This window comes from Syngnathoides biaculeatus, chromosome 14, assembly GCF_019802595.1.
Source record: "Syngnathoides biaculeatus isolate LvHL_M chromosome 14, ASM1980259v1, whole genome shotgun sequence".
In the NCBI taxonomy this organism is placed as follows: domain Eukaryota; kingdom Metazoa; phylum Chordata; class Actinopteri; order Syngnathiformes; family Syngnathidae; genus Syngnathoides; species Syngnathoides biaculeatus.
Window position 1 is genome coordinate 20,082,169 of NC_084653.1, and position 14,978 is coordinate 20,097,146.

The following is a 14,978-nucleotide window of genomic DNA, read 5'->3' on the forward strand; positions in this document are numbered from 1 at the left end:
TGGCCCCTCCCACTTTCTCACATATTTTCGGGATGAAGCTTTTTCGGACACGGCTAACGTTCAGGCTAACATTTTTGACGCAAATACCCGAACAACGTGCGTGTTTTGGACATGTTTTAACATTTAACGACGCAAGTGGTGGACTTCACATGGAAGCGGAACCGACACCGGAACGGCATATTTATTCTTTAAACCACACGTATAAGTTAACTGGACATTTTAAGTGAAACGATGGCAAATAGGAGGATCTTAATTCAATGGAAAAACTATTAAAATAAAAGAGCTAACATTAATGGAGAGTCGACACTGGACTAATATGCCGCTCCGACTTTATTTGTGGTCGCTTTTGGGGCTTGTTCTGTTCTGGACAGAACTCCCACTGGGTTCTCGGGCCGACTCGACACTTAGTCCCGCAAAGACTCTTGTCTGGGGGCCGGGACTGAAGGCAAACATTGTCCTGCCAGCCCGTTTTTTCTTTATCCAGGCTGTTGACACCTCGGGGAGAAAGTAGGTACCTGGTACAGTACGCTGTGATCTTAAACAGATGTTGTGAGCGGAAATGTGTACATGGCGAGTTTTTATAGACCTTTAATTTCTCAAATTTCAGTGTGTCTTATACACAGCTATCGTCTTCTTATTATTTTCCTTTCGGCTTGTCCTGTCAGGGGTTGCCACGGCGTGTCATCTTAGATGAACGCGTATTTGTTTGGCACAGCTATCTAAGTCTGTTTATTATCTTTCCGGCAAGCTACCCTGCTAAAAAATTCTATAGAGCATTTCTAAAGAAATTTAGAACTTTAGGACCCAAATCCTATAGAATTTCTACAGAAATTCCATTGTTCTCTTGAAATTTTATAGAAAATCACAGCCAAAGTTCTATAAAACAAGTTGTTCTCTACAAATTCTATAGAATGTTTTTAGCAGGGTATTCAACGGGTACAGAGGTATAACACCACATATCAAGACATTCGAGGATGTTATAACTCTCGCCGCAATGTGTATAATTACAGGCTGTTGAAACGTAACCTGTTCGACACCAAAGTCGAGGGTGGAGAGTTGAAAGGATTCAGCATGAAATGCACGAGACTGATTTCCTTTCACACCTTTGAAGGCATCCGGTTGCATTTACGGTTTCTCACCCGCGTAGGAATATAAAGACGCTACTCGAGAACGGTCACACTATATAATGTGATAACAGCTTACAATTTTAAGAAAAAAAAAGGAAAGTATAGTGTCGTTAATATATATTAGCCCGTGTACCACTTAGTGCCACTCTCGCACTGAATTATTGAGATCACCTTCCTGTGGCGACCCCGAAAGGGACAAGCCGAAAGTAACCTTCCTCCAGGGAAGTATTAAGAAGGGCTAACATAGATAACGCATTTGCAAAATGCTGTTTATTATATTCTTGCTCTTCCTCACAGTCTAACGTCATCGCCGGGGGAGAAAACCTTCGAGGTGAAGATCTTGTCCCCATCGGAGCACTTCATCAGGATCTGGATTCAGGTCCTGGATCGTCAAGATGGGACTTTCCTAGTTCGCTACCGAATGTACGCCAGCTACATGGATCTTCACGTCCACGTTCTGCACATGGATCGGCATGTGGCCAAGTCTCCATACATTCTCAAAGGTGTAATGTGAAGTGCGGTTGAAATGGTTCCAGAACATTTTCAAATTGAATTTTCAATCTCCTCCTGAGTTAATTTGTCATCATCATGACCCTTGATTAACTGTAAAGACAATCTACAATTCATAACTGGCAAATAATTAATAAATATGTTATTTGTTCTACAAATCATGACCACGCTGAGATGTTTTCTTCTTGTCTCATCAGGACCAGTCTACCATGAGGGTTGTGACTGTCCCCAACCTGACGGCGCCGTTTGGCAGTCCCACATGCGCTGTCCTCACTCCTTTCCCCAGATAGAGCACGACTTGTCCCATTTCGCCAACGTCGACCCAGATCGCAACGCTCGGGAGATCCCGCAGCGCTTCGGGCAGCGCCAAAGCCTCTGCCATTACACAATCAAAGAGAACAAGGTATCCGATTTCATTATTGTTTTTTTTTCTATATATCTGGGTGTTTGTTTTTAAACTTGTACATGTTTGGGTGTTTAGGACTGTGCTACATAGATATACAGTATTTTGGTATTAAGGATTATTATTGCTGTTATTTGCTACACACCAGACATATATATATATATATATATATATATATATATATATACTAGTCTATAAACTAAGGGTAGGGAAACTGGCCTTTAAACAAAATCAAATGTTTTTATTTTTTCCACAAAAATCCAATTTCTGATTTTAATATATTGTTTGCTCATCAAACAAAAGTCATTTTCTTATTCCCATAATACTCCTCAAAGATAACTAAAGGATTATCTGTGTCAATAAAGGCTAGTACCGTAATTTCCGGCCTACAGAGCGCACCTGATTGTAAGCCTCACCCCGTACATTTGTAAAGGAAATACCATTTGGTACATACATATGCCGCAGCTGTGTAAAAGTCGCAAGTGCCCACATTGAAATACGAGATATTTACAAAGAAAGACGGCATACAGAAATAGTTTTCAAAGTTTTAATACCTTATCTTAGCTTAACATAGCAACGACATGGTAGCATGAAAGGGGTTGGTTTAAAAAAAAAAAAAAAAAAAAAAACAGCCGCAGCAGCTACACAGTAGCAACACGGTAGCACAGCACTAACAGAGCCGTTTAAAAAATAAATAAATAAATCACTGAGAGGTAGCAGAAACACCCTAGCGCGGCGCTAACATGGCCGTTAAAAAACAAAAAACAAAAACAAACCTAAATCACTGAGAGGCGGCAGAAACACAGCAGAAACACGCTAGCACGGCGCTAACAGGGCCGTTTAAAAAAAAAAAACAAACATACTGGTAAAAATCACTGAGACGCGGCAGTAACACAGCAGCAACACGCAAGCACAGTGCGAAAGCTAACGCAGCACAGGGCCGGTTAAAAAAAACATACCGGTTAAAGTGACTTCCTCGGCACATGTATTCCACCGGACTTACTCTTACCTTTTCCCCTAGAGTGCCCCCTTGTGGCCGTTGGAAAAAATGCACAAATTAGCTGCATCACCACATAAGCCGCAGAGTTGGAAGTGTGTGGAAAAAAAGTCGCGGTTTATAGGCCGGAAATTATGGTATTTCTTTTGGATGAATAATGGCAGCAGATGTGATAAGTTTGCGCGGGGGCAGTCTTGTCAAAATATGCCAGTGGAACATTCTAGTAGGTTTTTGTACTTGTAATACTTGCACATTCAAAGTCCTGCTTCTGTACATCAAGTAATTTATCCCCTTAAGCAGATTGTAATTTATATTTCATTTTGTCTAACAGAAATTGAAAAGGTTATATAATGCTTCAGAACTCTTTAAAAGCTTTTTTTTTTTAATTGTTTGGAGGAGTAAATTGAAGCTGTGGCTAATTATGTGGAACTTGTAGAAGGATAAAAATAAAAAAAAAAAAACATTGCTTAACTGTTCATAATGGTAAACTTCATCCTTTTCAGGTCTACGTTCAAACACTTGGCGAGCACGTAGGTTTCCGAATCTTTATGGATGCCATCCTTCTGTCACTTAGCAGAAAGGCAAGTTCCATTTATTTACAGATTAAGGGTTTGTATACTTTATTCATGTGTGTAATTGATTGACATGAAGGTGGTATTGCGGTACTGTATAGCTAAACTGCACTCACATTTGCAGATATGCAATACATATACCATATTTTCCGGACTATAAGTCACGTTATTTTTTTTTTTTTTTCATAGTTTGGCCGGGGGTGCGATTTATTCTCCAGAGCGACTTGTATGTGAAATTATTCACACATTATTACATCCATCCATCCATTTTTCGAGTCGCTTATCTGTTGTTTTCACACTGACAACCATAAGATGGCGCTCCAGGCCCGTGTATCTGATGACAGAGGGGGAGCACAGCTTCCGGGTGAATCCGCCATGCAACTTTCTGGGAAATCATTGGAAGGCTCGGCAAATTATGGGCTTCCGTGACACCAGAACCATCCTGTCAGGATTCAGAAAGGCTGGAATGGGCTAGTTATAACTGCCACTGACGATGAGGAAGAGGAATATGCTATTGTTATCGAAATGATGCTTAATGTTATGTTAGCATACCAGGCACGTTCTCAGTTGTGTCATGTAACGTAAGCATACCGTTCGGCCTGTTGTTGCCCCTATTTTTATTTTTAATTGTTTGTCATTTAAATTTTAAATGACACGTCTGTTCTTGGCGGCGGCACGGTCGATCAGCTGGTGAAGCGTTGGCCTCACGGCTCTGAGGAGCCGGGTTCGATCCCGGCCCCGCCTGTGTGGAGTCTGCACGTTCTCCCCGTGCCTGCATGGGTTTTCTCCGGGTACTCCGGTTTCCTCCCACATCCCAAAAACATGCAACATGAATCGGACACTCTAGGTGTGATTGTGAGAGCAAATGTTTGTCTCCCATTGACAACTGGGATAGGCTCCAGCACTCCCCGCAAACCTTGTGAGGATAAGCGGCTAAGAAAATGGATGGGTGTCTGTTCTTGGTGTTGAATTTTATCAAATAAATTTCCCCCAAAGTTCGACTTATACTCCAGCGCGACTTATATATGTTTTTATCTTCGTTTTTATGGATTTTATGCGTGTTGCGACTTGTACTCCGGAGCGACGTGTAGTCCGGAAAATACGGTAACATTGTTTTCCACACATTTGAAAAAGCATGGCCTGCAATTGGCTGGTGACCAGTACACGCTCTTGCTCAAACATAGCTGGGGTAGGCTCCAGCACACCTATGACCCCAGTGAGGATAAGCAGTATGGAAAAATAAATGGATGAAAATGGGGGGATTCTGATTTGAAGATAACCAATTCCTCGCTTGCCTTTTTGTGTATGCTCCCATAACATATATCCCAATTGTGCCACTTTAAACAAAACAATTGAAATTGTGTCCCTTGAACCATGCAGTGTACATCCAGCGGGAAGTCTTTGACAAGACATGCACAAATACTAACATTCTCTCGTTCCGTGTCCAGGTCAAGTTACCCGACATGGAGTTTTTCGTGAACCTGGGCGACTGGCCGCTCGAGAAGAGGAAACCCCCTCAGAACATTCATCCAATCTTTTCTTGGTGTGGCTCAAACAACACCAGAGATATTGTCATGCCCACGTACGACCTGACCGAGTCTGTCCTCGAGACCATGGGGAGGTAAGCGCGACCTCGATGTAGTCCAATAAGTAATTGAAGTGGATTTGAAATTATTTAAGTAAATTCATGTTTTGCTCCATAGCATCCAAATGGATACAGTGGATGTAAAAAGGTTGACACACACAGATTTTTGTGAGATTTGTGAGGATAATTTTTCCACCATTGGTGTGACCTACTGTATGTCATGTGCAACTCAATTGACTTAGTTTGTCTTTTCCCGAGGGTCAAATAAACAACTGAAGTGTCAGGTTGCATAAGTGTACACACCCTGTTTTGACTTTTGCTGTGGCTCATATGAGAATTACAAACACGTTAAACACACCCGCTGCTGTCCTGTTGCAGTTTAGTTTTATTTCTCCATCCATCCATTTTCGTTGACGCTTATCCTCACAAGGGTCGCGAGGACAGCTGGAGCCTATCCCGGCTGTCAACGAGCAGGAGGCTGGGGACACCCTGAACTGGTTGCCAGCCAATCACAGGGCACAAGGAGACAGACAACAGTCGCACTCACAATCACACATAGGGGCAATTTAGAGCGTCCAATTAATATTGCATGTTTTTGGGATGTGGGAGGAAATCGGAGTGCCCGGAGAAAACCCATGCAGGCACGGGGAGAACTTGCAAACTCCACACAGGTGGGGCTGGGATGGAACCCGGGTCCTCAAAACTGTGAGGCCAGCGCTTTCCCAGCTGAGGCCACTGCGCCGCCCAGTTTTATTTCTCCTCTCAAAAAAAATGTAATCAGGTACTTTAATGGTGGGAAATGTTTACAAATGATTCATCTTTTAAAACCTGGAACAGTGCAACCTCGGTTCTTGACCACAATCCGTTCCGGAAGGCGGTCCGAGAAGCGATTTGTGCGAAAACCGAATCGATATTTCCCATGTCTTCGTCCAGAGGCTGCGTTATACACAATAACGACGCGCGTCATGGGTCAGCTGGTCGGGCCGCGTATTATGTTATTTCGGGGTTTTGTCGCAGGCGTTCCAGTACCAAATTTGTTTGAAAACAGAAAAATCTCGAGATTTTCGTTCAAAAACCGATATGTACGAGAACTGATTATTTACTGTATTTCAACAAGGGTGTGTAGACTTTTTCTCTCCAGTGTACATGAGGATGTGACCCTTTTTGTCATGTGTCGGAATTGAAATTTCGCATCCAACGAACAGAGTGAGCCTGGACATGATGTCGGTGCAGGCAAATACGGGACCACCGTGGGCCAAGAAAAACGCCACAGCCTTCTGGCGGGGGCGGGACAGTCGTCAGGAGCGTCTGGAGCTCGTCAAGCTGTCCAGGGCCCACCCCCACACCATAGATGCCGCCTTCACCAACTTCTTCTTCTTCAAGCACGACGAGAGCTTATACGGCCCACTGGTCAAGCACGTGTCATTCTTTGACTTCTTCAAGGTGAGGGGTTTCGTTTTACCAGTTACATTTCGCTAAATTTGAATTTTATGGTGTATTTTCACGAATAAAGATGTGGTAATTAACTAGATCAGAATTAAATGAAAAGGTATAATTCCAAATAATGTGAACAGAGTCAGTTAATGTGGTTTTTGTTTTGTTTTGTTTTGTTTTGTCTTTTGCCTCTCAGTACAAGTACCAAATAAACATTGACGGCACCGTGGCAGCGTATCGCTTGCCGTACCTCCTGGCCGGAGACAGTGTGGTGCTCAAGCAGGATTCCGGCTACTACGAGCATTTTTACAACGAGCTCATACCGTGGGAACATTACATCCCAGTCAGGGCGGACCTCCAAGATCTGCTGGAAAAGATCCAGTGGGCAAAAGACCATGATGAAGAGGTTGATTTTTTTTTTTTTTTTTTTTTTTATTTAATTATTATTATTTTTCTATTTTTCATTTTTCGCTTTTTCACATTTCATGCTTGTTAAAAGTAATTTTTTTTCATTTATAACTCGTGTTTTTCAGGCCAAGAAAATTGCTCTCGCGGGTCAACAGTTTGCACGCAAACGACTAATGGGAGATAAAATATTTTGTTATTATTATAAACTTTTCCAGGTAATGCCCTTTTTTAAAATCTTTTTTTAGGCCAACAGCAAGCTAGAGTAGAGGGCCGCTTGAACACAATTATTTCAGAAGGCCGTTTGAATTTCTACTTGTATTTGGAACTATTTTTACAACTCCAAGTTAACTGATAATACAGCTGTACAAATTTAAAAAGAAGTGTTGTGAAAATTACGTTTTATGAACAGCACTTTCAGTGATCCATCACTATCCGATTCTTTTCATATTTGCTTGTGATCATCACTCGTCACATTCAAAGAATAATGACGTAAGTAAGATCAGGATCAAGCTGTCTTGTCTCGTCCCATTTTGCTCCCATCTTGTTTGCTGTGTGTGGATTTTTATTTATTATTATTTTTTTATTTATTTATTTGTTTTTTGGGTTAGTTTTACACCATATTTCACTGGTCCAATTTAGGTTCATATAGGTCCAATTTAGACTTATTTAACAGCTAAAATGTTAAAATTCTGAGGATCCACCACCATACAAGGAAATTGAAAAAACATCACCTCTCAAAAAAAAAAAAGTTTTTTTTTTCCAGGTATTTCCAATTTCTAAAAATAGAGTACAAAAATACAGCTCATACCCAGATTGCATGTCTTTATTTGATCAAGATTGCTTTTACTGCAGGAGTACGCGAAACTCCAGGTGACTGAACCAAAGATACGTGAGGGCATGGAGTTGGTGGAACATCCCAGTGACGACCTATTTCCGTGTTCCTGCCTCCGGAAGCAGGTCAGGACGCCGTGATGTCATCATCGTTGTGTTCACGATAAAGCAAGGAAATCGTGAAGTTTGCTGCGATGAAAATGTGTTTTCTAATGACTACTTATTGTAACTAAAATTAATCTTTCTTTGACAGGTGAAGGATGAACTTTGACAGACATTACTTCCATGAAGATTGCCATCCTTTTTTTAATTTTATTTTATTTTATACTGTATTGCCACATATTCAGAGACAGTCCTGGACCAAATGGTGTCCTTTTGGAATATGGAAGTGCCTAACCCAGAAAATACCCACACAATTAAACGGAGAACATGAAAACACACCGGAAGGCAGAAGCCAAAATTATAACTGTGAGGCCAACGTGCAAAAACCAATCAATATCGGTGTACTGTACCTTGTTGTGGCCCTGCTCGCAAATGAAACCAATGATTGAATCAACTGGTGTTCAGAGACTGGTTTTCTTCTATGGAAGTAATTATGTGCCACCAGGATTTGAATTGTAAATGCCAATGAAAATGTTATGTTGTGAAATTCACATGTCAAAATGATCACATTTTCAAGAGCTGTATTTCAGTTTAACTTTTGAATGTGAACAAATTCGCCATATAAAAAAAAAAAAATCAACCTTTAAAATTCAAATGCAATATTTTCAGTCTCCTGGGATTCAACTGGCTACAATTCCCTGTCTAAAATTCGCCGTCTAAATTCAGTGTTAAGAATGCAGGGTTACTTCAAGTTAGAATCCAGTTACGTTTTCTTAGTACGTGGCGTCACGTGACTAAGCAAATATTGCATTTGAATTTTAAAAGTTGAATTTTTTTTTATATGGTGAATTTGTTAACAATGAAAAGTTAAACTGAAATACAGCTCTTGAAAATGCGATCACTTTGAAATGACAATGTGCATTTTACAACATAAAATTTTCAGTGGCATTTTCAATTCAAATCCTGGTGGCACATATTGACTTCCATATTCTTCCACTCACTTTTAGAAAAAGAAAATGTCGCCCTCTGCTGGCTATTGTATAGAGCGCTTTGTGATTATGACGCATTTCCGCCTGAGGAACCGGATGTTGTTTAAGTTCGTGCCAGTCGGAGATGGAGACGTTTTGCGAGGTAAAAACAAAAATTTTGAATCACTCATCGTCGTACTTACTGAACTGAGTCAGTATATACACGTATCAAAGTAGTATGCAAACATACTACATGACAACAAACCACGACCTCAAATATGACAACAATTTTCAGGAGTACAAGTGGCACGCCGGGTTTGAAACTCTTAGTCGAATTTTAAACCCTCGCGTGACACCAATGAAGGAAAAGCGTTAGCTTTGTTGTTAACGACATTGCCGTTGCAAACTCACCACCTTACATTGCTAGTTTATTAGCTTGTCTGCTGTTTAAATTAAATAAAGTGGGGTACACCCAATGACGTTGATGCGTGGTAAAACTAGGCAAACTGGCATCACAACTTTTCTCATGAAATAGAGCCATATTCCCGTTTACGACTTATAGTTTTCTTTCCATGCTCAATTTTTTTTACATTTTTAATTTTATTTTCTGCATGCCTGTCCCCTGAGTGATAAATTCAGCTTCATTTTGTTGTATTGTCAGTGTACCTTGCTAGTATGGGACCTGGGCACTTTTTTTTTTTTAATGGGCAGTGCTGTCCGACATCTTTCTTTTTCAAGGCACGTTATGCAAAAAGTTCAAATTAATTTTTCTCCAACTGCTTAATGTTTTACTCTATGCTCTAATTGTAAATGAAGTCTTTTTAATCTCTTGCGTTTCACAGGAAACAGTCAAGGTGCCATTTGGCACCAAATGTCTGGTGGCTGTGTTGTGTGTTCCTACCTCCTCAGAGCATCCCGTATCCACCGCCGTCACGCTGACCCACGGAGCCGGGGGAGACATGAACTTCAAACATCTCGTTTCTCTGGCACACTGTTTGGCCTCCAGGGGCTTCCTGTGTCTGCGGTTCACGTGCAAAGGTTTGAACCTGGCGTACAGAGTGAAGGCTTACCGTGCAGTCTGGGTATGTTTTTGTCTTTCATCTCTGAAATCATGACACATGCGTACGTTTGTAACACACTCGTGTGCTTGTTTTTCCAACCAGCACTACTTGAAATCGTTGCCGAATTTCACCATAAAGCACACATTCTTTGGAGGTATGCAGTAATGTTAGCGAATGAAGGTTTAATTCCATAAATCCGTGAGTCTAAAAATGTTTTGTCTCCAGGCAGGTCAATGGGCTGCCGAGCTGCCGCCGCCCTGGCCAAGCAGCTGAGTGACGAATTGGAAGGTGCTGTTCAGGGTTTAGTCTGTTTGTCCTTCCCGCTGCACCCCCCGGGACAGACAGACGCCCATCGACAGCGCAGCGAAGATCTCCGGGGGCTACCCGAAAGCATGGCTGTCCTCTTCGTTTCAGGGACAGAGGACAATATGTGCAATAGGGTTTGTTGTCTCAGATTTGTCATTTCAATTAATTGTTGTGACTATTTATCAAAATTGTATTTTTTTTTTTTTTTTTGTCTTGGTCTTTTTTGAGGAAATCGTAAAAGAGATGAACGCTCAAGTGGAGGTTTTCTGGCTGAGCGGAGGAAGCCATGGCCTGAAAGTGTCGGGAAGGTCAGAGGAATCTGTTTTAGAAGTGGTCAACTCTCACATTGTCACATGGCTCACCAAACAAGGAGTTTAAATCCCATTAGAATATCTGTTTTTGTACATTTCACCTGCAGGATACATAATTCTGGGAAAATCTTCAGAAAGTGATTTATTACATGAATGACAGACACATGCAGAGTACCATGAGTCTGTATTAAAGTTATTTATGTTTTGAGTGGTCTTTTGTTTTTATGGCAATGAGCTTAATAAATCTGTTAGGCTCTATACATAATTAATATATACATTATTTGCAATTGTGAAAACTGTACACTGGATATGAAGTTTGCAAACCCTTGTTTCATTTTTTTTCTGTTGGAGTAAAAAACTATTCTAGTCATTTCAAAATTCTTTCCACCATTAATGTGACCTGTCACAGTTACAGCAGAATTTGATATATATAATTTTTTTTCTTTTCAAGAGGGGCTGCAAAATTAACAGCCGAATTGTATTTGCTCAAGTGCGCACACCCTCTTTAAATTGGGCTCTTTCTGGGTTCAGAATTAACCAATGACATTCAACCTCGTTAAGTAGGAGTTGGCACACACCTGTCACCATTTCAAGTCAGTCAGATGCTTTTCAGATGTTCTAGTAGGCTTTTACAGACATTTGGACCAAAACAAAGTCTCCCGAAAGGCACGGAAAAAATGTCTTTATGGGCTGAAAACCGGACTTGGCATTGGCCCAGCAGCATGTGGACCGGGGCATATATTCATGCACTTACATGAGACAGGGCCAACCCCACAAAATGGGCTCATTTCAGCAAGATGAGACAAAAGACAAAGTGTGGAAAGTGTGTTCTAATTCTTAACCCCGTTAACACTCATCAGTGGGTCTTAATGAGCTACAAATGGAAGATACTTTGTACTTGACTACTTATGTTAAGAAGAAATGTGAACTCCTCGGTTACTGCATTCTCCTCGAAACTTGTACTTTTTTTATTTATTTATTTTTTGTCAGAGATTACCCGTCACGACTGTTTCATCAATCCAACGTAACCACTATTGGCCTTTTCGCGGCAGTATAGAAAATGAATGGACGGGCTACGATAAACAACAGCTGTGTCGTCTTTGTCTGCCTAAACTTGTCCACAAATCGGCCCTTAAGAAGTTCATTTGGAATAAGAAGGTGTCCTGGTTTGCGTTTGCAAAATGTAATGCTCACAGGCAGAAAACCACAAGGTCAACCACGGCTGGGACTATAAATTGCCTCTTGTCTGACCCATTTGGATTCTTTATTGACTCACTGTAGAATGTTTGGTGCGCTTTTAGAAGGCGCAGGAAAAAAAAAAATCCACTGTTTCCCTAATCTATGCTAAAGTTTATCCCAGAGTTCAATATAACCAAATTATAATTATAATCAATAATCAATGCTTGCTGTGCAAATTGTGAAAAAATGTAGCTCATTTGTTGTGGGTAAATTTGCCTTAGTTCCTTTGATTTTCTTAAAAAATGTTGGCTGAGGTGATATTCGGGAATATCTTTTTTTTATTTACTGTTTTATAATTTTATTGATTTACTAAGAGTTTGTATTAGTTAACAGTAATCTAGGAATGCGTTGGCCTCACAGTTCTGAGGTCACGGGTTCAATCCCGGACCTGCCTGTGTGGAGTTTGCATGTTCTCCCTGTACCTGTGTGGGTTTTCTCCAGGCACTCCGATTTCCTCCCACATCCCCAAAACATGCCACAATAATTGAACACTCTAAATTGCCCCCAAGTATGTGATTGTGAGTGCGACTGTTTGTCTCTATGTGCCCTGCGATTGGCTGCCAACCAATTAAGGGTGTATCCCGCCTCCTGCCCGTTGACAGTTGGGATAGGCTCCAGCACTCTCCGCGACCTTTGTGAGGATAAGCGGCTAAAGAAATGACTGAATGGATAATCTTACTTGAGTACGTTTATCTTCAACACCCATCTCGTAACCACAAAGGCACACTGAGCTATGAGCATCCTCTTCCGTAACAATCGCAAGCGGCCGCATGGGGGCGCCAAAGCCACGCTTTTTGCACTGTCCCCTTGTCGGGGGACCACGTTTCAGCAATTGACCCTCTCATTGGGGAGTCAACAGTGCCTTTGAATTCTGTCACATTTGTATCTAGATTCAATTAGTGATGCCCCGTTTCTGCAATTAGACGCATTTATAAGATACAGTTGTTATTGTTAAATGTTTTTTTTTTTTTTTTTAATGAAGCAATACAGGAGTTGGAGCTGTCTCTCCAAAGGGTTAAATCTGAGCCGACGTGTGCACCCCCCCCCCCCCCCTTCTCCAACAAAAGGTGGTCACCGCGGCTCGGAGCGTACTGTAGGTGCAGTCCGGGACTGGGTGCGTGCGTCGGAACGTGGAGACGCGCAAGTGGATCGTGCAGAGTGCGCGCGCACTGTGGGATACTTCACTTGGCAGCCGTCTTGCGTTCGAGCGTTTATCGCGATTAAGTAGAGGGGAAGGATCTTCCCACCCCCACCCACCCCACTCTGTGTTGGGTTGATGTAGAGTTGGGAGCGTCGCATTAATTGTGATCCGGTTCATGTGGCTTTTGTTTTTAGAGAGGACGGGATTTGGGACACTTATGACCAAAAGTGGATTGAAGCCGGACGACGAGAAATGCTTTTGCCAATTAAGTGAGCAGTTACATTCCAAAAGGTGCGTCCAACTTCTTAATATTCTTCTTGCAGTTGTCTTTAATTCAGCTTTCATACCTCGATGTAATGTTGTCATGTATTTTTTCCCCCCACAGCGATGTTTGAGCGGCGTATGCTTGTCTGCCCCAAATCTTCACATCTTCAAGAGGATTTAAAGGTTGCTCTTCTTGAATAAACACATCCCAAGCCCTAAAAAGTCACCAAAGATGGGAGCTCTGCAAATATTCCTCTTTTCTCTCCTCTTGCACCAGGTGAGACTTACTTTTTTGCCATATCTGTCATTGCAGGTTTTGCATATTTCCTGTGGTTATCAATTGACCTGAGATATGCAACATCGTCTATAATTCAATTTAGTTTTATTTAGATGTGCTTGAAAAATATTTTGACAGTCAGTAAATCACTTTTTTTCCCCATAAAGTAGAAGTGAAAGCCTTAATGCGGTGATTATTTTCTCTCAAATTTGGTGATTATTGTTTCTCAAATTTCCTTGGTATTCATATTAAAAGTATTTTCTAGAATTAAAATGCATTCAAATATACTTACTTTCGTTTCACATCTTAATCAAACCCATCATGTATTTTTTATGTGTTATGGTTTGTAATGAGTTTTACAACCATGGGAATTAGCTTACATTTGGTCATATTTTTTAAGAATTTTGTCTGTAAAATATGTATTTTTTTTAAATGTGTAGCATTAGAAGTTGTGGAAAATCTTTTTTTCAAGTTAATCTTTGTCTTTCAGCAACATGGCATAACCAAATAGATAAGGCTTGAAAAGATGTTTTGTATTCTTTAAATGTTTATAATGTTGACAATGTTTAGTGTCCCTTTATTTTGCTGAAAAAAAAATGTCAGAGTTGTTGTATATCAGCCTTTATAGCATTGTAGTTGTCTGTCATTGATGTATTTTCATTTTGGGCTTCACGTAGAATCCGTCTTGGACAGCCTGAAAATTGGCACTTTTAAGAACGCGCAGATTACAATAGCGGGAAAATACAAAAGCTTTTGAGCTCTAATTCTTGAACAACTCCACAGTGATTATCTATTGCCATCATTTCTCCCCCGTCGATGCTTCATATTTACTATAGATTTCTTTTTCTAAAGCTCATCCATTATGATTGCGGTAATAAGCTCTGCAAAGAGATAGCCGAATCTTGCAAAAGTCTCTTTTTTTCATTTCTTTTTTTCCCTCTCGCATTTTATTTCCCCGGAAGCCGCCGATGCAGGTAGCCGATAACGGTGTAGGCTTTATCAGGGATTGTGTCGGTTCGAGGGGGCCTGCTGGCGCGATGGAATCTGGACAGAAAATGCCACGTTTGAACAAGTTCCTCACATCGCCGCTCGGCGACGGCTTCTTTTAAACGGTGCCTTTAAGTGCGCAGATGTGGCTGCACCCATGTTTGAAGCCGTCAGCCTCTGGTTTGGCTATGAAAAGCTGTGCCTCCGGGGAAGGAGACAGACTTCTTCCCCGGAGTGGCTCCCTTCACATGCCTCAGTGGATGCAGACTCCCCAGTCTGATTGGGGACAGTCATTGCCCCCCCCCCCCACCCCTCTCTGGGCTGAAATACCCTAAAAAGGCACCCCGTGGATGCGTTTGGGTGTGGCACGCCAGTCTGTGGATTTCAGCGTTGGCTCGTGTCTCCTGACTGTTCACCCAGGCACAATGAGACTTTTTGGTGTCACCCGCCCTGAC

At 41.4% G+C, this 14,978-nt stretch overlaps 2 protein-coding genes across 6 annotated transcripts in view; both read left to right on the forward strand.

The window, feature by feature from the left end:
* LOC133511949 (protein O-glucosyltransferase 2-like) lies at positions 1–13,398 on the forward strand. Of its 5 annotated transcripts, XR_009798081.1 has the most exons (15): positions 2–507; positions 1,425–1,630; positions 1,835–2,040; positions 3,541–3,618; positions 5,058–5,230; positions 6,400–6,637; positions 6,825–7,034; positions 7,162–7,251; positions 7,889–7,993; positions 9,780–10,019; positions 10,101–10,152; positions 10,224–10,428; positions 10,521–10,612; positions 13,190–13,286; positions 13,381–13,398. XR_009798081.1 is itself a non-coding variant. In XM_061841072.1 (13 exons), the coding sequence occupies exons 1-13, from the start codon at positions 293–295 to the stop codon at positions 10,540–10,542; spliced, it is 2,040 nt and encodes a 679-aa protein (XP_061697056.1). In that variant the 5' UTR covers positions 2–292; the 3' UTR covers positions 10,543–10,821. The 5 variants fall into 5 exon arrangements, 4 of the variants coding, with proteins under 4 accessions (XP_061697057.1, XP_061697056.1, XP_061697060.1 ...); XM_061841072.1 differs by lacking the exons at positions 13,190–13,286; positions 13,381–13,398 and having other exon boundaries at positions 10,521–10,821; XM_061841073.1 differs by lacking the exons at positions 7,162–7,251; positions 13,190–13,286; positions 13,381–13,398 and having other exon boundaries at positions 1–507; positions 10,521–10,821.
* The window catches only part of nxph2a (neurexophilin 2a), a 22,018-nt gene continuing 20,437 nt past the window's right edge, over positions 13,398–14,978 (forward strand). The window contains exon 1 of the mRNA XM_061841077.1: positions 13,398–13,536. Coding sequence (XP_061697061.1) covers positions 13,492–13,536 — 45 coding nt within the window. The 5' untranslated portion in view covers positions 13,398–13,491. The remainder of the gene's footprint in view (positions 13,537–14,978) is intronic.